The sequence below is a fragment of the Thunnus thynnus genome, chromosome 13 (assembly GCF_963924715.1).
Source record: "Thunnus thynnus chromosome 13, fThuThy2.1, whole genome shotgun sequence".
Classification (NCBI taxonomy): domain Eukaryota; kingdom Metazoa; phylum Chordata; class Actinopteri; order Scombriformes; family Scombridae; genus Thunnus; species Thunnus thynnus.
Window position 1 is genome coordinate 15,057,059 of NC_089529.1, and position 23,944 is coordinate 15,081,002.

Here is a 23,944-nt window from a genome sequence, read left to right on the forward strand (position 1 = left end):
ACTTAATCACTTCATCATTAATGCATTCATTCTTTTTTAACAAGGGTTGAATGATATGTCTGAAATATGATGTGAAAATGTTTATGCCTTTTTTTTTTGGCATATACTGTAAGAAATTAGTGTGTTTGTCTCTATCCTTGCTGAGGAATACTCAGCTCTTTTGTTACATTTCCCTGCACTCTAGTGGCTAATTGAAAAACTGCCCAAACTGGCAGAAAACATGAATTATAGTATTATCAGATATTATTTTTACAAATGAGTTACTCCAAAAACTCAATCAAGATTGAGTGGATATTTTCAACATACATCTTTAGTAGTAACATTATTTTTCAGCCTTACAGCATTTTTTATTGTGTGTTTGTATCGTTTTCTTTGCTCATTTTGTTAATAAATCAATGTTTTAGTATAAAAGAAGTTCCTCCTATAACATGATCTGTTTACAATTTTGCGTAATCAACCCTAATTTCATTTTAAACATGTTGAACATTACTGCAAAAATCTGATATTGGCATCTTGGAGATCAGTATCTATCTTTAGAGACCTCTATCTATAACCCAAATGAGTCATGATAGACTGACATTCAGAATCTGTTGCTTAAGTTCAACTAAGCAGCCTTTACAATTTGTGCTTATGATAATACTGTTTTGTTTCCTCTGATGAGAAAGATGCCAGGTGTTGCCATGGATACTGAGTTGTTCCCTACATTGCATAGCACCAGGCACCCACTGATGCTGCTTATTAAAATGTTTATCAGCCTAATGAGGAGAAATATAATTTTCTTTCAAGTGTGCTTCCTGATAAAGTTTATAGAACAAATCTGAGACCGGAAAGGCAACAGCTTTGTAAAGGAAAACAGTTGGGAAAATGGCAACAAAAAGTGAATGAATGCTTCTTGTCTGTAACTAGGTTTAATCAACTTACGCTTCTACATTATCAAATTACTCAAAAATCCAGGTGACTTGAATACTGTTCCTCACAGAATCATCACAGCTGTCAGAAAAGTTCATCAATGCTCTTCTGTCCAGCGTCAACAGAGTACCGTCTCTGGTTCATAATAATTTGAATGTGTATCAAATTGTATGGCCCTTTATTAAAAGCATGTCCCTATCAAGAGACAGGAAAAAAAGTCACAACTGAGTCATTTACAAAGCAGGAGGAGGAGATGGGAGAGAACTCTGATTTCTCACCTCCTCCTTAAATGTTCTGGCAGTATGAAACTGAATCAGCAGCAACAAACTGTCAGAGAAGGTTATATTAGGCTGTTGTACCAGAATAGGGAAGAAAATGAGGTTGAGACATCGACAGGGAGCAACAGCCCTCTTGAGAAACCTCTGCCAAGGCAGAAGCCTGGTCACTACCAAGACTCAGTTGCTTTGGTATTCCTAATAGGTTTGTAGCGTGTATGTGCACATATCAAAGTCCAAGAATTTGATTAGTTGGGTGCAAAAATCAAACCAGGTAACTACCAAATTGGGTTTGAGAAGAAAATGGTGGAAAAAGTTTGTTTATTATGTAGCAAAGTGGCAAAAACCACAGCAACGTCTTTCCTAAAGATAACTGTTGTTTTGCTAAGAGTTTAGGTCACAAATAAAGACTGGCTGTCTCATGACAAGAAGAAGAAAGTTACGCTTCAAGGGAAATGAAACACGACTTTTTTCCGCTTTTAATCTCATTGTAAAGTCTGAGAAACAGTAAGCACATTTAAAACAGTGAAAGGACCAAGAACAGGGACTACCAAGTTTTTTTTATGCAACACTAATCAAGACACAGTTCAAAAACTGTATTAGATGAGGTACACCATCTTGGACAAAACATTTATCAGCAAATACTCAAAAGTTAAAGAGCAGAGTTTTGCAGTCCTAACACATGAATACCTTAGACGTCTGAATATGGTGAGAAAACCAAAAGAGGAGCATCTTAATACTGACCAAGAACATTTTCAAATATTATCACCAATCATGCTGTGAAAATGTTTCTGCTGTGCTCCTAAATAAGAATATCTGAAAAAATGTTTCGCTGTACAACCGTGTAAGAGAAAACCTCTCATCTGCAGGTCCATAACTGCACTTTGACAAACTACAAGAGCGAAAAAAGAAATTAAAAATCCATAAAGATAACCATTTAAGAAAAAAATTAAATTAAAAGTTTATGAAGGCAAATGTATAATTGTCCAGACACATGTTTTACGTTCAAAATCTTAAATTGAAAATCATGGAAAAAAACAAAACAAAAAAAAACAAACAGTTGAATAGACATAAAAATGTCACGACCAACACAACAGCCAGCAGTTAATAATAAAGCAGGATTATTTAAAATATAATAAAATACTGTGAGTAATTTGTAAAAAGCAAACAAAAATGTAACCTGTAATAAAACTCCCATTCATCATCCCAGGTTTACACTTAAGTCCACCAAGCTGTGAACTGTGAAGTCTGACTGCTGTTGATGGAATGTCTAAAAAATAAATCACGTCTATAGGTTCACCCATTACGAGGCAACATATCTAGGGACATGGCTCACAGCTTTATAATCTGCTGTAACAATTTTTGAAAATCATTTGTTTTTTCCTCATACCTGCTCATTTTCAGGGAGGCTGATTTTCTGTTTTTCAGAAATAGCAAGTATGTGCATTTGTATAACTGTTCACAAGAATAAGCTGCAAAATGTGACTCAGAGCAATATACATAAGAATCTGCAACAGTCCAAAAGTGTCAAGAATGTACGGAACAAAAAAAAACAAAAAAAAGAATTGGTAGTAACAGTAATGTCCACAAAACAAAAAGCCCAGCCTTTAGTTACTGCAAGTCTGATCATTGTCTGAGAGCTGAAATCCCAGTACCAGCTGTCAAATTTGAGTCAAATGATTGACAAGCTGTTTTCAGTCTGGAATTAATAAGGGAATCTTAACTTTTAGAAATCCTTGACTGTCAGCAACTATCAATGTGATAACCGTCATATATCCTTCAAGTTCTGCCCAACAAGGCAACAGCAGTGGCACTGCCTGGCAAAAACTTAGCCAATATGAGCTAATGTACAGTGCTAGTATGGCATTGTGGTTGCTATTAGGATATGAGCTCTAACCAACAAGAGCATCTGAGGCATCTGCATCCCAGCAGAAACAGTGATATAAACAACAGAGCACCTCTCCGAACCCCAGCCACAGTTGTCAGGGGAATAAGCCTACAGTGTGTGTCTAGGTTGAAAATACCAAATTCTCAATTTTCAAGCTCAAAAAAAGGTGAGAGAGAGATGAAGCTCTTCATTACCACCAGAGTGTGCCGTGACACCTGATAATTCTTATTCAGAGTATTTTCTAAGACCACTAAGACCAACGAGTAACAGCTCAAATGCATACAGTACATGGCTCCAAGGGTCAATATCTCCCCGTCACTTCAGCCTGGTCTATGTGGTAAAACTTTGCTAACAGCAAATCTGAACACCGGCAGACACGAGTTTACTGTTTGATGACCAAATTATTTAAAAACACTCATCCCATATCTCAGTAATAGTGGCAAATCTGCAGCCTGCTGCCAGGATCGTTCTTCCCTGGGCTGAAGAAAGGGTAGACGGGCTCTTCAAAGCAGGTGTCAAACATGTAGAGTCTCTTCATTGTGACGGCGTCATAGAAACTAAGACGACCGTTGTCATAGTCCAGGTAAACACCAACCCGAGGAGAGTTCCAGTAGTCGGCGACAGGGATGCGCCCATCCTCCCCGTTAGCGTACAGCCGGTCCTGCAGACACAGGCTCCAGTATCCGGCGGAGGGAGTGAGGCTGACGAAGCCCTTCCTGTTGCTGCACTCAGTGGTGACTCCCAGGTACCACACGCCTTTGTCTTTAACATCCACCTCCCAGTAGTGCTGGCCGCTGGCGTACTGGGCTGTAGCAAGGACACCACAGAAGCGGGTGAAGCGGGCCGGCAGGTCTGGCTCCTGGTTACGAACACGACCCTCCTCCACTTTGGTGTCGAAATCTGAGATCAGCAGGTTTGGGTGAGCAGTGTCTGGGTCTAAGGTGAGGTTCTGAGGCACTACACAGAAAGAGAAAGCGAGATTAATTCACTATGCTCATTGATCGAGCTGAAGCTGGCAGTATATTTAAATAAAGAGAAAATCTAATTTTTCGCTTGAAAATTGGCAGATTTCATTCACTAGTATAACCCATACCTATATCCAAATTTTTAGTATGTTCAAAGTATATACTAAAAACATGTAACTGTGATTACTATTAAGTATGCAGAATGTACGATATGTATGATCAGATTATTAATTCCCAGCAGGCATGACTTTTCAACATACAGAAGGAACTCTTGTTTTTAGCGATGATAAAAATATTATACGGCTTGCTGCATTGGGGTTTTTAATTTTCTGACGCAAGAAAGAGTCATGTGTTCAGTGCATGCTTCTCTTTGTGGAGTAAACTTACTGGTATGCAGCACGTGCATCATTTTCTTCCACATGATGAGCTGGAAGGGCCCTGAGAAGTCGGTAAATTCTGTCTGACAATTAACCGGCTCGAGAGATGTGAAAGGCTTGCAATGGATGACTCTGTGGAAGAAGGAAAAAAAAAATTGTAATTTTCTTCTGTAATTTGTGAGAATTTTACAGAATCACATTATAACTAAAAGCTACTTACTCGTTGAACGTATCAGCAAGGCTCTGTTGGGGGAAGAAAAATGCTAATTTTAACATGAACTGTCAACTTATTACAGTCAAAGAGAAATGTGTTTACATAAAATCAGTGGTGCTTTTAACGTGTAAATACAAACACTGACAAGTTTCATGACATGTTTCTGAAATTTTGGTCCACATCAGATGAATTCTGAGAAAGAAATGCACATGTTCTTATCTACAATTTCAGGGAAGTATTTAAAAAGGATAAGTAAATTCAGTGCAGTATTTTTGGTACCTAGTCCAGACCAGAAACTGTCAAGCTGTGGCAGCAGCATGGTGATTTCAGAGTTGAATCACTTCTGTGAATCGGACAGCTGATTTGTTATACTGACCTCAAAGCTAGTTTTCCCACTGATGTGGCTGTGGATATCAGCTATAGCCTTGTCCACAGCTGCTGCCTCAGTCTCCACGATCTTCATGTTGTCGTCTATGACTGCCATGGTGGCCACTTCCTCAGCATCCAGGCTGTCAAGCAGGGAGTCTCTTTCGTCTAGAAGGAACTGGACCAATGCCCCAACATCCGCCTCAATCTTCTCCTTGAGTCTCTGTTTCTTCAGCTGGAGGACAGAAAGATTTGATGTCAAATGTCAAAATGGACAGGTGTCTAATTTAGAATAACAGAGGTAGAGGTCTTGTAATAACTACATTTGCATTTATTCCATCACCTTAATTTGTTTACACATTAAATTAGTGAACTGAAAGTTGTTCCTGCCAAAAGTAAAACCAAGCAGCCTATGGGTGGTTTGATGGGAGCCTAATATTTGCCAGTGTCATGAGAAGAACCAATGGTGTGCTTGTTCAGCATATTCACATTGATGTTTACCATGTTTCAGTGTAGGGGGTACCATAATGTTTGTACATCTAGTGCATCATGGGTAATAAGCTAATAGGGCTCCACTTGAACCAAACATACACTTTAAGATTGTTGAGATGGTAATTACAAATCACTTTGCTGATTTAAATTGTTTTGTTCAGTTAAAAAGAGACAAAGTCCTTGACTACGTAGTTCTTTCATCTTTTTCTAAGCTAAACGATCACATCACTGTTCAATACACTTCAGTGCATTCAACAAGTGAACTGTTAAAATGCACTTCCACATGCAAAAAACTGACTTCAGTACGTATATCAGTGAGTGAACACATCACGTTCATACTGCCATGTTGTTCAACACCGATTCTATTCAGTTCAGTTTGTTGTTAGTTCAAGCTGTTCAGTACAAATCTAGACATGTTTCTCTACATCTAAGCAGTCACTTACTGCATTTGTGGCAGTAATCACATTATGATTGTTTCTGTGGGTTTTGCAAGTCTTTTAATAAGCTTTTAACAAGGAAGTAACAATCACAGCCAAGCTGACAACAAGCTCTCAGTCACCAGTGAGGGGAGCTCAAAAGCTACTGATTCAGGTCAATGACAATTATATATTTTTTACTTTATCAGGCAGTCTCATTGAGATTAAGATATCTTTTAAAGACCTGAGAACAAAAAACATTCATAAGACAAGAAACAACAGCAGACAGAGACAACTACACAAAAAAGGAATTAATAAAAACAGTTACAAGAATCATAAAAAAAATCCAACAAATAATAATGCTTTAAAGTCTCCAAGAAGAATGTAAGACTCAAGTTTGAGAACAGTTTGCAGTTCATTCATTTAAAAAAGGTGCATAGTACCTGAAACCAGTTCTGCCAACATTAGTATGAACATGAGGGACCTCTAAGATTAAGTAGTTATTGGATCATTAACTGTAGTTACTAGATTTAAATGAGAGGAGAAGTGTGAGGTAGTTTGGAAGCTGCAACAGTAGAACTTTATAGATGAACATGTTTTTTTTTTTCCCTTGACTGTAAGGAAGTCCAACCAACTTTCTGATACAGAGAACAATGAGTACGAAATGTGCCATTTGTGATAAAGCGTTAAGCATTATGATACACAGGATTTCACTTCTGAAGTGTTGATGGGGCAACACAACAATACAGAATATCTCCATAGTCAAGGACAGACATGAAGGTTGACTGAACAATAGTTTTACGGTTGGAGGGAGACAGACGTCCTTTGATTCTATCCAAGAAGCCTAGTTTGACTTTTAATTTGAGTAAAATGTTGAACATGAATTTTGAATGATAGTCTGCTGTCAGGCAAAATTCCTTAGTATGTGTATGACTCAGCGAGAGTATTATGGGTGCCATTTAAAGTTTTAATGGCAGGATAGTCAGAGTCACTGGTGGTGGAGGAGAATACCATGTACTTGGTCTTTTCTGCATTTAAAACTAGTCTGTGATTAAGGAATGATGACTGGAAAACATCAAAGGCAGACTGAAGATGAGTCAGGGCCTGGGCTGGGGTGGAGCCTGGGGCATATAAAATTGTATCATCTGCAAAAAAATGGGCATTGAAGTATTGATCAGGAGGAACAATGTTATTTATGTATAATGTAAAAAGCAGTGACCCCTGTGGCAACCCATTTCAGATGGTAAGATGGCTTGACTGAGCGCCATCAGCAACAAAAGTCTGAGTTCTCTCTGTAAGGTAAGAGTGGAACCAATTAAGCATGGCTTCATCTAAACCTATAGACTGTAGTTTTTCTGGCGCTTTTCCACAAAGCTACCTGTTAGAAAGGTTTGGTTAAAAATGTGCTTAAACGTGAACAGATTGAGGGGGCACTTAGATGAAGAAGATATGGGTCAAGATGATTTGCATCAGTGTTTTTGCATGCTTTTAACCTAAGCAGAGCTTTGTAAACATCTGCAGTGCTTACCAAACTAAAAGAAAATTTGCAGTCAGGAGAAGCTGAGGCATTTGGGACACCCACTGTTGGACAGATATGCAATTGTCTACAGTTAAATCCAGAGACATATTATTAAATAAAAGACCAGAGGAGAGGAAATGGTGATTAAAGGCTTCAACTATGGATGATCTATCAGAGATATGACTAGCAGTGTTTCCCCTATAATTGTATAGGCCTGGTGGGCCGCCAGGCCAAAAAATTTTTTTCCTCCAATGCCAATAATAACGCCAAATATCCATTCATTCGGAAATCAATAGTGTTTGGGAGCCTCTGTGCAGTGCTGTTCTGAAACGTGAGTTAACCTCTGTGGTGTTGCCTAGGAAACTCTTGGTAGTGTAGCTCCTTTTAAGGAATGTATTTAGTTGAACTATCACAGGCCACTGGATCTAGCCTTGGACCAGGCTTTGTCTGTGTTGTGGATGGCACTGGAGAGTTGTGGGGAGAGCCAAGGACTGTATCTGTTTGTAATTATGTGTTAGTTTGATTTTTTATGGAAGGGACATGTCTGTCAGCAATAACATTAAAAGATTGTGAAAAGTTTTCCTGTGCTATGGCAGGATCAGTGATAGAGAAGGTATTATCAATGTCAGAGATAGACATATCATTTTAAAAAAAATCCTGAAGATTAAAATGCGTATAATTTCTTGTGATAATTTGTGATTGAGATTTATAGAGTTTAATGTCTCTGACACAGGCGACGGGACAGTGATCACTAATATCAAGGGCAAAAACTCCAGAAGCAGGGTATTTATGTGGTCTGTCAGTAAGGATGATATCAATTAATGTGGAGTTAAGAGGATTTTTGAAATTTGTTCCGGTGGGTTTGTTTATGAGCTGAAAAAGATAAAGTTCCAGGCACTGTTCTTTTAATTTGTTAGTCCAGGTTAAGATCACCCATTTTTATTAACTCCGAGGAGGAATACAGACCAGAGCTTTGCTATGTCCTCCAAAGCTTCAAAATGTGCTGAGGAGGGTTGGGGGTGGGGGTCATACATACCAACAATGGTCACACAAACAGAGGTCCAACAGAATATATTCATATTTTTTGAGCTCTGAGCACGAGATGATTTCTTTGTCAGCGAGGCAGTCTTTTACATAGATCACAACTCCACCACCTTTACTTCTTTGATCACATCTAAAAACACTGTATCCACCTATAGTAATGTTATTATTTGGGATCTTAGGGTAAAGCCATGATTCAGGCAGAACTGAAACATGGCTTATCAAAACATGGATATAGTCAATTTTTGGGAGCAGGCTTCTGATGTTTAAATGCAACAGTCCAAGTCTGTGGCATATTTTACAGTCTTGAGATGATTCAAGTGTAACATGCTCTTTAGATGTAGCAAAGGGCAGCTGAGAGGGCACAATAGACACAGGAGGATAAATTAGATTTTCGGAGGAGACACACTTAGGTCGACTTCTATGCCTAGCTAAGCAGCCAGATTTATAAATAACAGGAACGGTGTGTAAAATTGACTGATTGTAGATAGAACTGTCTGTAGTGAGAGAATTTACATGCTTGATAGAGGGTCCTGGCTCCTCATGACAATGGAACGGAAGCATGGGAAATCAAGAAGACTGGTGCTAGGACCCCGAGGATATCAATAGTGGTGGGACTGGTCAGTGGACATCCTGGAAGTGTTTTGGCTTCCTGTTAGTGGAACACCAGGGTGGGTGACAGAATATGAAATGTTTGCTGAAAGTAATTTTGCCCCCAGCCAGTTTGGATGTATGCCCTCGCCTCTAAGTAATGGTGATTAGTAATAATGATGATTCAGTAAAGTCAGTTCAGTTCAAAGATTCTCTCTTACAGATTAAATAATACATGTACTTAACTTTTAAATATGCTTGGCCTGCAAACATAAATTTGACCAGCAATAAATATGCTTAAAATCTTATTAATGTAATGAAATTTAATACTCTTATGTTATAATGTTTTATGATTATGTGTATGTGTGTAAAACTTTTATTACTTGTATTACCCTTGTGTGAGAAAGTGCAGAAATGTTATCAGAAATGAGGCTGTGTGATTCGACCTTCAACTTCCAGTTCCCAGATGGATGCGGAGACAGAACTCCTCCAGGAAGAAACACTGATAAGTGACGAACAAAGGGCCAACTGCTGTATCAATTAACTGCCAAGGTTGTATGTTCTAAAGGGTCACGGAGTGCTCTGTAGCATTCAGTGGTGGGTGTCGCAACGACTATAAATCTGAGTGTTTAACTTCGCTTTTTGTCTCTCTGTCTAATCCAGACACAGTCCGGCATGCATATGTGTATGATACTGGAATAAAGCTCTGAAAGACAATCCCTCTTTGTGAGATCCATCTCTACTAGAGAAATTTCCATGACAATTACATACCCTCACTTCACTTTTGGTGCGCTCGTCAGCCGTTATAACTTTTACACATTGAGACTTCTGCCAGTTGAGCTCCATTAGCCTCAGTTTCAACTCCATCTGTAAGAAATGTACACCAAGACATAAGCAGACAGGAAAACAGGACATCATGAATCATGATATCACAGACTGGAAAAAAACTGCTATTATTCTAGATTTAGTGAATAAGATGATATATAAATATCAGAGATCACAAAGGCCATGTGATCTCTGATCTCTTGACCAAATATAGGAGACTAGTGCACAGAAGACCATGCATCTTAACAAATGCATACATGTAGGCTTACCTTCATGTCATTCACAACTTCTGGTACTGGTGCCACCTCATGGTGTCTGAAATAACAATGAACAACGTATGAGCAGTCAGTGGTTTAAGAACAATATAACAAAACACCTTTCACCCTTGACAAAATTTCACCACATGACATTTAGTATGGTTTTATAATCCACTTGACCGTTGAAATCAGATGTCTTGAGCTTTGGAAGATATCACCACTGTTTTGATCTGTCTTTATCTTAACCACTTTCTCACAGACAGCCACAATGGCTGCTGTGATTGGAATGGAATGCAGTCAAGGACACGTTTCTTACACACAGTGACAAAAAGCGAAAAAAAAAAAAAAAAGAGTTGATACAGTGCAGTACAAATTCAAATAATTTCTAGTATATTCCACCTTTAGTCTATGAGAAGAGTCTTAGTTGACCAAGTTTTTATTGGTTGGCTGGTCCAAGGAAAAAACAAAAACCCAAACTCCATTTGGGAGCTACAGCTTGTCAAAATTATGTCAAAATTTTGTATATGGCTGGAAATCGTAAGAAACGCTAGAGGACTTTTAATTTGAAATGATGGATACATGAAGTGGCAACACCCAGTCGAGGCGACCAATGAAGTTACGCCACTGACGGCGTAACTTCATCACTCAGTAAGTGACTCGTTCTGCTGTGATAACAGCTGGGAACTGACCCACGGGGCTGAAAAAAGTATCTCAGTCTCTTTGTTGTTGTTAACAGGCAGTTTGCTTTATGCGTGTGCTTGTAAAATATATATTTTCAAAGGCTTGTTATTACGGTTTTGTATTTCTCTGTCATCTAGCACAGTGTTAACAATGTTACTTATAACATTCTTTCTGGAGTGGGTGAATTCAAAGGTCTGGGCCCAGGCAATTTCTAGTACACTGCCAGTAAATTTTGTAGTCTCTTGGTCAGCATCATGAGGGGAGATGAGAGTACAGAAGTGCTTAAACTTTGATTGAGTTGTCTCACTTCTTATAGCATCTAAATGTGTATAACAAATAAACAAAAAAATACTCAAAACAAAAACAATATAAATGCAGTTGGTCAGTAATCAGATAACTCCTTCCTATTACCCTTGCAAAACTACTGCCAAAGCAATACTTTCCCTGTGCTGTGTCTTTGTCATGTAAATGCACACACTTAAAGACTGAAGACTTTAAGACAGAGGCTTGCCAATGGTAAAGTACCAGTGTTCATTAGGCCACTAGTTTAACCTGATAAGCAAACTGTGTTTCGGGTTACAACTAACTAATCCATGTCTAGGACAGTTGTGACAGTTAACATTATTTTTTGTAACAGAAGAGGAATTCTCCATCGTAAACAAATGGCTAATAAACCAAAAGAGAATATATGTAGGTTATAATTTATCTATATTAAAGTGAGCCAACCTGTGTGCTCTGGATTCCCTGCAGACTACACAGATAGGCCTCTTGTCAGTCTGGCAGTACAGTTTCAGCTCTTCTCCATGTTGTTCACACTTCCCATCAACTTTAATGGGTTTAGAGGGTGCTGGACAAGATCCCAGACACTCAAGATCGTCCAGTTTGGCGACCAGATTCTGTACCAGGTAGTTTTTAGTGAAGCTCCTCTTGTTGAAAACCTAAGAGGGGAATAAGAAAAGCACAAATAATGTAATCAAGCCCAAAGTCAGTATTAACTTTGTTTACTGTGTGTATTTGTTCGACATTGTCTACTTAATAGTTAAAACACAAAGTTCCCTGTTGTTAGTAAATTTACCTGCTCTCGGGCAATTGATCTAGATTAAGCTACCGTTAGCTATAGCAAGCTAGCCAGCTATCATAGCAACGGTGGCCAGTTACGCAATGCGTAGTTTACCTAACGTTAATTTTAAAAGACCAACCATCAACCAACAACTCTGAATTCGCTGACAACTGGAACACCTGGAAGTCACGCTAATAATGTCACAACTGTACCAAACATAATTTGTTAAAAAAAAGAAAAGAAACAAAAGAAAAACACGGGAGCATACACAGGTAACGGTAATGTGTGTTAATTAAACGTTACCGTTCGGCATTGAGGGCACTGATACCCGTAGTCTCCGCCATTTTCATCCCAGTGCATACAAATGCAAAACCGGCAGAAATTATGCCCGCATTTCAGTATGACAGGGTCTTTGAAGAAGTCCAAACAAATTGCACATGTGAGCTCTTTCCTCAGGTCGTCCCCAGCTGCTCCTGCCGTGGCCATGTTTACAAGCCAACAGCAGCACAACACAAACTGCCGCAGCAGGAAGTGAAAACCGGAAGGAAGAGGAGGAAGAGAGCGGGCATATTTGTGGTGCGTCATTTTCCATCCAAGCCAATCAGATTCCTCCCTCCCTCTCTGTTGGTACAGCTAATTAATCAGTTAAAAAAAGGAAAAGTTTCGATCATGAGGCCAATTTCTGATGAAGGAAGTAAAGTTATTGTAGTCTATACATAATCACACTTTTTGTTTGTGACATTTACAGATTACAATAATTTTAAACCATTGTCTTGGTGTATGTAATGTAGGCTATTTCATTGACCCATTAGAGTCTCTTTCTTTCATGCTCTCCTAATAATCATAGCAACTGATGATTATGATTTGTCTGTGAATGTAATTTAAACGTGTATGCTTATGTGAGGTATACAAGTCATATACAAGTCTGTTGAGACAGGTCTAGGTCAAGTCCACAAGCAAATTGGAAGTCATTTGCAAGTCTTTCAGGTCTCTAAATGCTGAACTTTATAAAATGCTGATACCTTTTTTTACATTGCTTGGACCAAGTCCTTAATTAAGTATTCAGGATGTTTTGCTTGTCGCCTGCGTGTCCATCGTTATTTTTTACTGGTTCAGTCTTTTACAAGACAGAATATGAAATTTGAATGTTGAAGTCTCAAGGCAAGTCTTAAAGGCTCAAGTATGTCAAGTCTCAAAACAAACAATTCCAATAAGTTTCAAGTGCTCATTTCTGAGTCTGACTCAAGTTCATGTCTCAAGTCTCAGCTCTATAGCTCTATATATACTGATTAAATCGACAACAACCTACCAGTAAGCAACAATGTTTATTCTTAAATACATATACATAAAAACCCATTCATAAAAAGACACAAAGTGAATATCAAGTTTGATATTTTGTGCTAAAACCGTCATATACATGGGGATAACTGGCTGTGGGGTATACATTACATTGCATAGCTTGGATTGGCATGTGAGGGATGTGACTCAAAAAGTGCATTTGATGTCAGATATGGTGTTATTTCCCAATTTGTCAGGGTCAACACATCACAGCCGGCAGACTATTAGCAGTATAAATCCTCACATCCCTCGCTAATTCACATCTTGGCTGATTTCCGGCTCATGTACATCACATTGGCTAACCCTGATACATATTGGAAATAATTATAGCATGATGACTGACAACACCATAATAAGACAAATATTTAGGAACACTGATTTCAGCATGTTGAATTGTCACAGCAGAATAAGACACAGGTTTAACAACACATGTAAACAAGAAATTTCACTAGTGGCATCAACAAAATAATGAGACAGCAGATAATATGAAACATCTCAAACGTAATATTTTTCGTGGTGACATACTGATCGGTGAGCAGCTACTTTGTTTGCATCCTTTGTTCAAAAACATGAGTCAGAACACTGAAATCCCAGACAGCACCAGTGACAAAGTTTACAGTAACACAATGTGAGAAGAATAGAGGTCAAATAATTGGATATGGATACAGTATTTGCATGTTCACAGCACCACACTTATTAGCAGTGTAACAAAGAAGCGGAAAGTGGCTCCGCAGAGTTTCTCTTCAGTCAACAGTAGTAAATTGTGTTACAACACACAGTCCATTCTCTGTAAATGAAATAACTCCTGAGATGAGTGTTTTTATATATACGTAACATAAGCAGTGTTTAGACAATGTATTTTGAATAAATATGATCACAGGAACACACAGTGAGGCAACGATATTGCAAGGATGGATAGCTGTAAACATTGTGCTAACAGAAGCAGTGTTGAACTGTAAACACATGACCTAGTAAATAATTGAGTTTAAAAAAAATGCAAAAAAAAAAAGAGATGAGAAAAAACAGTGTGAACCCAACTCTACAGCAGCAGATATGCTCAATATAGCTAGGAAAACCTTTCTCAGCACATGATAAACAAAATACAGAACAAGTATACATGACTGAATAAAATGATTAGCTGGTTAATAAACACAAATTCTGACAGCAGTGGTATTAATCTCCTGTCTGATAAGAGAGTTGTGCCAGTTTAGTTCAGAGATAAGAAACAAGTGTTGGCATCTTGTGTTCATGTTTTTCGTTACACATTGTGTAATCCAGAATGACTGTCCCAGCAAGTATTTTGGGACAAAATAGTAGGCCTGAAGGCACAGTTCACCCCAGAATGAAAATTAATGTACTCATGCAGCACGTTTTGTTGCCAAACATTTGCACTATGGGTTAAATATTTATAATAAGTCCAATATTTACCTTAACATCTACAATATTTTACTAAATAGTATTATCCTCTGGCCATGCATGAACTTTATAACCATTCTGAGGAAATATTTGAGATAATAATGTAAATATTGGACTTTTGGGACCATAATGCAATTGTTAAGGTAGTGAAAGCCTTGAATGTTCTGCAACATATGTTTTCAAAAATGTCTTTTATCCTTTGCAAGCTGTAGAAAAGATGATCTTGTTACCATTCATATTTGGGGAGACACATGGAACTACCAGGGCTCACACACTTCAGTGAAGTTTTGACTGACACAGGGTTGAGTCGATAACATTTGAGTGTTCTTTTATAGGTGAATTATTCCTCTCAGTGTCATCTAGTCCCCTTTTACCCGAGGTACACCCGCAGCACTAAATCTCTGACTTGGCCTGCGTGACACTATCTTTATGAGAAAAGTGCTCTTGGTGACTGAACTGTCCTGAAGGGATTTAGCTGCTTCAGGCACTTTAACACCATAAAGCCAGTAAGAGAGAAAGGAAATGTCATGCTACCAGCGGCGCGAGTTGGAATGTAAAGTGAGGACAGTGTATGGGACTGTCATGTTGTTTTCTGTTACAGTGATCAGGTAACTGTAATGGATCCAATACTGTAACCCCCCCCCCCCCCCCCCCCCCTAACAGGCACACACACCCAATAATGCATATGATCAATCTCAGATTTTTGGTGTTATGTAATTTAATACCAGATAAAAAAAAGAAAATCCAAAATTTTATAAAAGCCCCACATACTCTTTGTCCCTTTGTCCATCTGTCCATCCACACATCCATTGCTCAGACCTCTGAGCTGTTGTGGCAGTCTTGCATCCTCACCACCAACATGGGTTCTGTGCTAACAGACCCTTTCACCACCTCCTGCACCCCCTCTCTCCATCCTTCCTTCCCATCCTTCTGCCTGGATCGCAGCACAAGCACAAGGGTCACAATGATCAGGATAGTCAACAGCAACCCTACAAGTGCCCCCACCACAGTCACCAGACCCTCCTCTTCCTCCTTTGCATTCAGCTCACTAGGTTCCAGCCCATCGGTGAGAAGCTCATTCAACCCCCCCGCACGTCGCTTGGTGCGGTCCAAGGTGATGTGCATGATATTGGTGCCTCGGCTGTTGTCTGCGCCGATATCCTCAGCAACCTCTGGGACTTCATCACCAACCGACCTCCTGGAGCGATGACCTCTGCCGCTTGTTGAGGTCAAGGCGAGATTGTTGCTTGTGGAAACAAAGGAATGGTACTCCAGGCTGCGCTTTCCAATGCCTCTGTTGGCATTCTCTTTGGAACGAACTGTGTAAATGGTGTGTATGTACCACTCACGACCTGCAGCAACCTGAGGAAAACACATAATTATGCATATCTTCGAATTATATTCAGTTTAAAATGACACAAAATACAAAAAGGCATCTTGCAAAAAGAGAGAAATGTCTCATTTTTGATAACATGGGACCTGCTAGTGCTAAATGGACTCATTATTAGACCTTGGATATATGGCAAAAGTACACTTTACCATTCAAGCTGTGATACAGCTGGATTGATTGATTGACAGTCATCAAATATTAAATCACAAGACAGTGTAATTGGTTACTTTCACTGTGGTCCTCCAATAACCACACAATACAACAGAAAACCATAACATCAGTTGAGGCAAAACATACAGTACATATATTAGTGGAGCGACAAAGCCTATATTCAAAGCTTTGACATTTTATACATTGAATGACAAAATAGCATACTAGCTAGTGGTTGACAATAAAACTCAGTCATTGGCTATGAGGCTTGAATACAATGAAGCATACCTGGAACATAGCTGTAGAGTCCACTCTAAAGCCATCAGACCCAGGCTGTCTGACGAGGGACATGGCTGATGGATCATCCACTGCCAGCACAGCATTAAAACTGACATCACCAAACACACGTGCCTGAGTCTCTGGCTGAGCCTTGTCCTGGTGAGGTGTGTTAGATTGAGAAGAGATAGAGTAAAAAAGGTAGAAAGGGAATTATGTTTGTATTGATCGTAAAATTCTGTTTTGCATCCCTTTGCTTACTAAAATTGTAACATGTACTTACAAGAATTTTGAATCTATAGAGCAATGACGGAGAGTCAGCCAGGCAGCCAAATTCAAATTTGGTTGGGTTATACTTTGGTACATATCCATCAGCACCAGTGCAGAGGAACACTTTCTCTATGCTACAGAAGAAAGAGTCTCCCAGGTTCTGCACAGGGTCCACCATGACACGACCGTAGATCGTATCACCTGAAATAAGGGAAGAAGACATGAATCCTAAAGCCTACTCCAAGCTGTGAACATGAACCATACTTAAAAGTCCAAGGAGGACAGAATATTTAATACACAAATTTAAATTAATTTAAAGGGCTATACTGCTGGTTTTGCATGTTTTAGCTGATGAACTACAAATCCATATACTTACCAACAGATATACCAACAAATGTCCACAACATACCACTGTTTTAGGATTAATTTTCAACCTTCCAAGAGGTTTCAGTTCATCTAAAGTAGCCAGAGTGCATTGTTATGCTGAATTTGAGTTTGTTTATTGGTTGTCTTCCAGGTTCTCAAATCTCAGATGTTGGTTCCTTTAAAAACATAACTTTAACAAAATATAAAGCTGATGTAATGTTCGCTGTAGTTAATCAATGTGATTGATTAGCTACAGTATGTCAAGCAAGGCCTAAATCTTTGCAATTTTAATTTTGTACTGTACTGGCATAAACTCAAACCAATAGCTTCCTGAAAAGTAGAAAATCACCCATCGAAAAGTTGACAAACATTATATAAAGCTAATTCCACCTGTAGTTAATGACCTAAAAACATCTACAACCACTAGTATAGTCCTTTAAACCTTCACTATACAAATGATAAAAGTTCTTTGACCTTGTAACAGGACTTACCCTCAGAAAAGGCTACATCGCTCTCCTGACCGAAACCCATGGAGCCATCAGAGAGCCATAGGCTCCTCTTGGACAACAAGAACATCTGAGTGTTCAGACTGAACTCCACTGCAACTGGGTCACTCACCTGGAAAAAGATGCAGATACTTAGTGAAGAAAGAGAGAGAGCCAGTGACAAAAAATACAGAGAGAGAGAAAAAAGATCTCCCTACGACAAAGAAATATGACTCTTTTGGATCTTATAATAAGTAATTCCAAACAAAGACTTCCTTACTTGCTGGAATCTGATGTCTAGGTCGAAGGTGACTGGTTCTCTGGGGCTGCAGACAGGTGGAACAGTGTATTCCATATTCTGGGCAGTTGTACAGGGGATAAGCTTCACTGTGTAGGTCCCTGAGTAGTCTCTCACCTGTACAGAGCAGAAGGAACCGATACTTAGGTGTCAGTTTGTATCTGTTATTTACACAGTGGATGTTTTAGCTCCTGTACCAGGGCACAAACAAAATTCATGCTGTCATACTTACAGCAAAGTCAGAGGTGAAGGTCCACTGCTGGACTGGCTGGTTGTAAGTAGGCTCACTCCTCACTAAGGTGAGGTTAAAGGTCAGGCCGGGGTGGTCCACACTCATCACCATGGATGACATGGATGTTGCTAAGTAAAGGATATTAAGAGGGGGAGAAGTTCATACTGCATCTTCAGCACTGGTTATTATTGAGGAATAGTAAGTCTGATATGATGACAACAATCTGTCAGTCTCACCAGCTCTTTTTATTCTGCCTCCAGAGTGAGACTCCACAAATAGACCCCTGAAACGAGCCTTGGTGCGGAAGTTTACCACCAAACGTCCCTGGTCATTGATGCGCATACTTGTGGGATACAAAGCACCTGGGAAAATAGATACACACACACACTTAATTCTACAAAACTGCTTTTATGTGGATGATATCTGGTCTAGACGCACTATCTTGGGAACTTACCTTGTAGCTCAGCCTGCGGGGGGCTGCCGATGCCATCCTTCCAGAGAATGGCTGTATCGTATACAAAAGTGAGGCGCAGCTCTGACTGTAGGTCAAAGTGCTGCCAGCCACCGGTGCCCACGGGGGAGTGAAACACATATGAAACGTAAAGAGGCACCCGCAGGGTCACGTAAGACTGGACAAGGTTCAGCACCTGTAAGGATGTTTTCAGTGATGAGTAAAGTGAGGCTTTTGATATGTCTTAGAAAACAAAATCATTTAAATCCATCCATACTTGAACATGCCTTTTGCTTCATTATCCTAAATAAAAACAGTTCAAATTTGAAGCTCATTATTTACAAGGATCACTACTTATTTACTTTATAGTTGTGGTTGATGTTATAAAGCAAAAAATCTTCAGTGTGTCTTAAAAAACTGTATCTTCCTTTTAGGTTAAAGGGTGATTGTGGGTCGATAAGCTATAATAAGTACTGAAAAGATGTAACAGATGCACACGTAGTTCTCCTCCACAAGGTGCTTGAACTACTTTCACTCCTACTCAAGGTTCACAAAGATGCACAAAAGTCTTCCTGTGTTGTGCAAAAGGAACCACAGTGGGCAGTGATGTGGGCTTGTATTGTTCTTTTCTATTTTGGTTTTATTTTTATAAGGTTTTCCAAGTATTTAAAACATGATAATTGATTTGACCATTAATGAAGTCCATGTGTGATCTCTAAAATATTGATTTGTAATTCGCTTTTGTAAAGTGAAAAAGAACTGCCACAGTTCTACTCAACACCGTTTGTCAGGACAATATACAATATAACTTGAAATCCATATGAACTAAAACCAGCCACTAGGTGTCTCTGCTCACCAACATTATTTCTAAAATTATGTGTGACTTCACTTACCTATATGCCAACACACATTTGACAAAGCTAGAGTCTCCCTTAGAAATGTTGTTTGATGTGAAGTGAAAATGTGTCAATTTGCATAGTCAATTACCAAACCGAACACTGGGCAGGAGATTAACTGGCAAGAGAAACTGAGGAAAGCAATTTGGCAGAAGATGTTTTCAGTAAAAAAGTAAAAGACTGTAATTCCTAATCCTTTCATTGCTTTCCCTTCTCTGATAAACCATTTCTTCATCTCTTGGCAAATATACTGTAACATGAGGCCATCTAAAAAACATTTGAACACAAAGTACCACTACACTAAGTGTCTTGTATAATATTTCTGCCAACAGAATCTCCATCAAAGACACAATAAACATAGCTGAAATTTATCCAATCCACCACAGTGTCTTTGAAGGATAAATTGTGAATCACTGAATCAGGATCCAAATTACAAATTAAAGGACGGCTAACTAAGAGACAAGCCAGCTCGACCCTAATTTTATTACAAAACCTCCTAAAATAGATTATAACTAACTGAAACAGAATAAAGATAGCAATGATAATAGTTTATTATAAATTATATTATCTCCTACTGCCTTGAAATGTCATGGTCTTTTTTTTCCTTGGGAGTTTGACTTTAATTTTAGAAGCACATGTACTATACAGCAGTTTTGTAGAACAAAATACAAAGCTTTCTCGAAGACCTAAGAGCCTTTGGCCATAATAGAATAAACCGCTGATCAAGGTGATTACAGCCCAAATCAAATATTCTTTCAATGTCAATTTTGTCTTTTGTTCTTTAAAGGTAGGTGAATTATTCCATTCTTTCTGTGCTCTTTGCTTCTTGCACCCTGATGGAGCTGCAAGGCTGAGAAAGTTTCTATTTCCTTTAGCACTCCTTGGACAAAAACACATAACCCTAGTGACAGTGATCTCCCTTAACGAAGTGGACTTAAAAGTCTTGTGGATGACGGGTGTCATGTCTAACTATGTGTGCAAGTGGTTCTTGCTGTAAATGGGGACAAGTAAATTAATTTCTCTCTATCTATCATACTTCTTCTCCATCTCCTTCTCAAACACACACACACACACACACACACACACACACACACACACACACACACACACACACACACACACACACACAGCAGTCTGATCAGCCACAAGAAACTCACAGATCAAAGGCTGGAGGAACACAAAAGAGCAGCAGGACATGAGCAAAGGAGCAAGGGAGCAAGGGTCTGTCTCCGAATCCACAATAACAATAAGAACCAGGAGAATGCTCTGTACAGTATACAACACAAGCAACAATTGCAACATCTGCTGCAATGATGCAACAACAGCAATTTGCTACTGGAAATTTGTAAGTATCTAACTGACAGCTGAACATAATGCCGAAATGTAACAGTAAAGTCGGACTTCTCTGGTGAGCTGAAATCTCTTCACACCAGCCAGCCAGTAAAATAAAAACTGATTAAAGCAGGCTGATAGGTAATTAACATTTCTGCTCTTGAGCTTTGCATGATATTGGTGCACTCAAGACATAAAACTCCAAAATAACTATAATTTCTTACATGATTTCACAGATTTTCTGTGAATCTAAGCTGCAATGCTCCATGTTGGAGGTGGTGAGCATTACAGAGGGTGGCTGACAGGTTGGCCATACTGTGTGTGAATGTGTATGTTTGTGTGAACGCACATTAAAAGTTGTCAATCACATCCTGGGATACAAAGCTGGCAAACACACGCACACACACACACACACACACACACACAAACATGCACTGAATGAGACATAAATGCAGGCAAACAGATATGGTGCCGTTCTGTCTGTGCGACCCTCTCATTCAGAAAGCTGTAAATAGACTGAACATACAGATATAAACACACACAGGTGGACACACACACGCAAAGGCTAACAGTCAAACAGATGTACATACAAACCCTAGATAGGAATTTTTACGGTGTGGACAAATGTACACAGAAACACACAAAAACACAGATACACACACCTGTCCATCAGTCCCTATGGTGCCTCCACAGTCAGTGAGCAGCTCAGACATGTGATAGTAGCTGGTGAACTCCCAGAGACAGGCCTCCAGGTTGAGATTCCTGTAGAAGCGCAAAGTGCTGGTCCCCCGCAGAGAGCTGCTGAACTGATAGGGCGCTGCTTCTCCCATGCTTTCAGTGTTGCGAGTGGAAGCGGTGATGAAGCTGTGACCTGTGGTGACCTCATTGTAGTCAAGCAGGTTTGAGCAGCGGTGGTTTCCAACCCGGGTACCATCGGGACTGAGAGTCAGCTCAAAGTTCATGAGAGGGCGAGTGGAGATTACTGGAAGCATGCCTGCAAGGTATAGAGAGACAGTGTGATTCTGACTGTGTGCTACTACCTTTGATATATGTACTGAGAGAGGTGATTATTTCAGAAACTTAGACGAAAGACACTGTGGAGAGAAGAGGGGAAAAGTGAGGAGAAGGAAAGCAGGAGAGCAACAGAAAAAAAGGAAGAAGGAAACCTAGAGGAGACGAGGCAGAAGGAAACTGATTAAAAATCAAGAGGGGAATGTTAAGTAGCGGGTGTGCTGGAGGGTTTGTACAGCAGGGTTCGATACAACCCGGCAAGATCTATATTCTGGCTGTCACGCTCCTGAGGATCCCCAGACGTGAATATTACACACACTACATTACACTTCACTTCATCTGTGGTACGGGTCCTGCCTCCAGCTACTACCTACCATCTATGTGAGGCATGGTGACAGTCACTTTGATGAGGTTCGGGTGTTTCGGGTCATCTGCTCCAGTGTAGCGTAGCTTGGCAGAGAAAGGCTCAGCACCAACGGTCCCCATCTTACGTGGTTGACACATACCTTTATGTGACAGAGGAGAAGTAGAGAAGACAAGAGAGGGTCTGAGGACAAGGACAAACTGAATTGCTATGATTGTGTCTACAGGTGATTACTTCTGTGAAAAAAAACACTGTTAAAATAGCCACTGTAATGTGCTGTGATAGACATATTTCTCATAATCTGCCTGATCTATTACTGCGTCAGGTAATGATTTCCAAATTGTGAAGAATACCTTGCAACCACCTGGAGAGAGTATGCATGAACTTGCATTATATTCAGGATGTGTGGGTGGAGTGAGTACAGCATAAATGATAGCAATAGCAAAAGAGAGAGGTTGTATTTTTTTTATCATCTGAGAAAAGAGTGAGAGCTCCGACCCTCTGACTCAAAGCATTAGCTTTTAACAATGGATTCTGGTTTATTGTGGCTGTTATAAGCAGCAAAAACATCTCTACAATGAATTTTTCATTTTATTATTTGCAAAATGGTCTCCAAAGGTTTCTTTGTATTTCCGTCTGAGGGCCTGACATTACATTTCTTTAATCTTTAATTAATCATTGGAGTTCTTAAATAGCTGAAAAAAATCACAACTCAACAACAAAATGAAAATGGGATCAGAAAAGCTGTATTGTCAATACTTGTTTTGAAGTGATTTTGGTGGGGTTTTTTTCTTTTATGCAGTTGCAGTAGCATCTGTTAAGGACTGTTCATTCAAAAGCTCTATTCCTATATATTCATAATGCTTGGTAAACAAAACCCTTTTTAATCTCTTAGCAACATGGGGCCAAATCTCTGTTTAATCCCCCCTTTAAAAGAGTGGCAACATAAGACATGGAGATGGATGCTCATTGTTCTGTCCTTACCTTCCTGCTGGCTGACAGTGACGATGGGGCTGCTGAGCTCTAAACCCTCATCCCCGTTAGAATTAACGGCCCTAGCGGCACACTGAACCCTGGACCCTGCCTGGAAGTAGACTGAGTCCAATGTTATCATCTTGGAGGATGTAAAGAAGGTGTCAAAGTCCACCTCCCTCATGGGACTGGTGACGCCATCAGGGCCAGCTGGGGCACTGATGAGCCAGCGGTATCGGGTCAAGGTGTTGTTGATGTGCTCGCTGACACAGATAGAGCCTGTCTTGTCGTAGTCTGGATATTTTGTGTCGCAAGCCTAAAGGATGGATAAGAAATGTAGCAGGAGTAGGCGGGTGGTTAGGGACAGCAGAGAGATGGGAAAAGATACAGCAGATGCCGGAGGACAAAAGGAGAGAGAGGAACAGAATACAAATGAGTAAGTAATTGTTGCCAAGGAAATCCAGATGTTTCAGTGTGTTTTCATATTTGTGTTCTTAAAATAGCTTTTTTATAGTTAGAAAGAGAGGTAAGCTTTGAAGCCTTTGTGTGGATATCATTTCAAATCCATTGACACCGCATCTCCTGGTACAGCACTCAACAGTTTTTGACAAGACTACTTCATTTTATCTCCCTGGGGAACTTCCTACGTAGCTGACCACAATGCAGAGAAACACACATACTCACACGGAGAGCCCTACGCACCCACAGCAGTCACCTGAGAAGCAAGTGGCTTAACACATCACAAAAATCCATTTAAGTGTCTCACTCAGCCTGTATTCAAGAGTGGAAGTGATTCTCCTGTGGATGAAAGCACGAGGACT

General features: G+C 39.6%; 2 protein-coding genes across 2 annotated transcripts in view; both read right to left on the reverse strand.

Moving 5' to 3' along the window:
- Positions 1–1,629: 1,629 nt before the first annotated feature.
- Positions 1,630–12,426, reverse strand: trim47 (tripartite motif containing 47). Its single transcript, XM_067608221.1, has 8 exons — positions 12,180–12,426; positions 11,543–11,754; positions 10,148–10,193; positions 9,825–9,920; positions 5,005–5,229; positions 4,635–4,657; positions 4,425–4,546; positions 1,630–4,029 (listed from the first exon to the last, which is right to left on the reverse strand). Exons 1-8 carry the CDS (start codon positions 12,360–12,362, stop codon positions 3,500–3,502), a joined length of 1,437 nt encoding a protein of 478 aa, XP_067464322.1. The 5' UTR covers positions 12,363–12,426; the 3' UTR covers positions 1,630–3,499.
- A 765-nt stretch (positions 12,427–13,191) lies between these two features.
- Positions 13,192–23,944, reverse strand: part of LOC137195672 (FRAS1-related extracellular matrix protein 2-like) — a 62,130-nt gene continuing 51,377 nt past the window's right edge. Inside the window, exons 14-24 of the mRNA XM_067608222.1 lie at positions 23,136–23,439; positions 22,162–22,293; positions 21,439–21,770; positions 18,552–18,744; positions 18,334–18,459; positions 18,098–18,225; positions 17,848–17,982; positions 17,574–17,700; positions 16,730–16,917; positions 16,459–16,605; positions 13,192–15,992 (exon numbers count right to left, since the gene is read on the reverse strand). Of these exons, the coding sequence (XP_067464323.1) occupies positions 15,444–15,992; positions 16,459–16,605; positions 16,730–16,917; positions 17,574–17,700; positions 17,848–17,982; positions 18,098–18,225; positions 18,334–18,459; positions 18,552–18,744; positions 21,439–21,770; positions 22,162–22,293; positions 23,136–23,439 (2,361 nt within the window). The 3' untranslated portion in view covers positions 13,192–15,443. The remainder of the gene's footprint in view (positions 15,993–16,458; positions 16,606–16,729; positions 16,918–17,573; positions 17,701–17,847; positions 17,983–18,097; positions 18,226–18,333; positions 18,460–18,551; positions 18,745–21,438; positions 21,771–22,161; positions 22,294–23,135; positions 23,440–23,944) is intronic.

What these genes read in the sequence shown, in the direction of transcription:
- trim47 (XM_067608221.1), bottom strand. Translation starts at nt 12,362, where the DNA reads ATGGCCACGGCAGGAGCAGCTGGGGACGACCTGAGGAAAGAGCTCACA. An exon ending in GTGGGAAAACTAGCTTTGAG is followed by an intron (nt 4,658 to 5,004) that starts GTCAGTATAACA and finishes TTCCCCCAACAG; the next exon opens with AGCCTTGCTGATACGTTCAA. An exon ending in CTTGCTGATACGTTCAACGA is followed by an intron (nt 4,547 to 4,634) that starts GTAAGTAGCTTT and finishes CTTCTTCCACAG; the next exon opens with AGTCATCCATTGCAAGCCTT.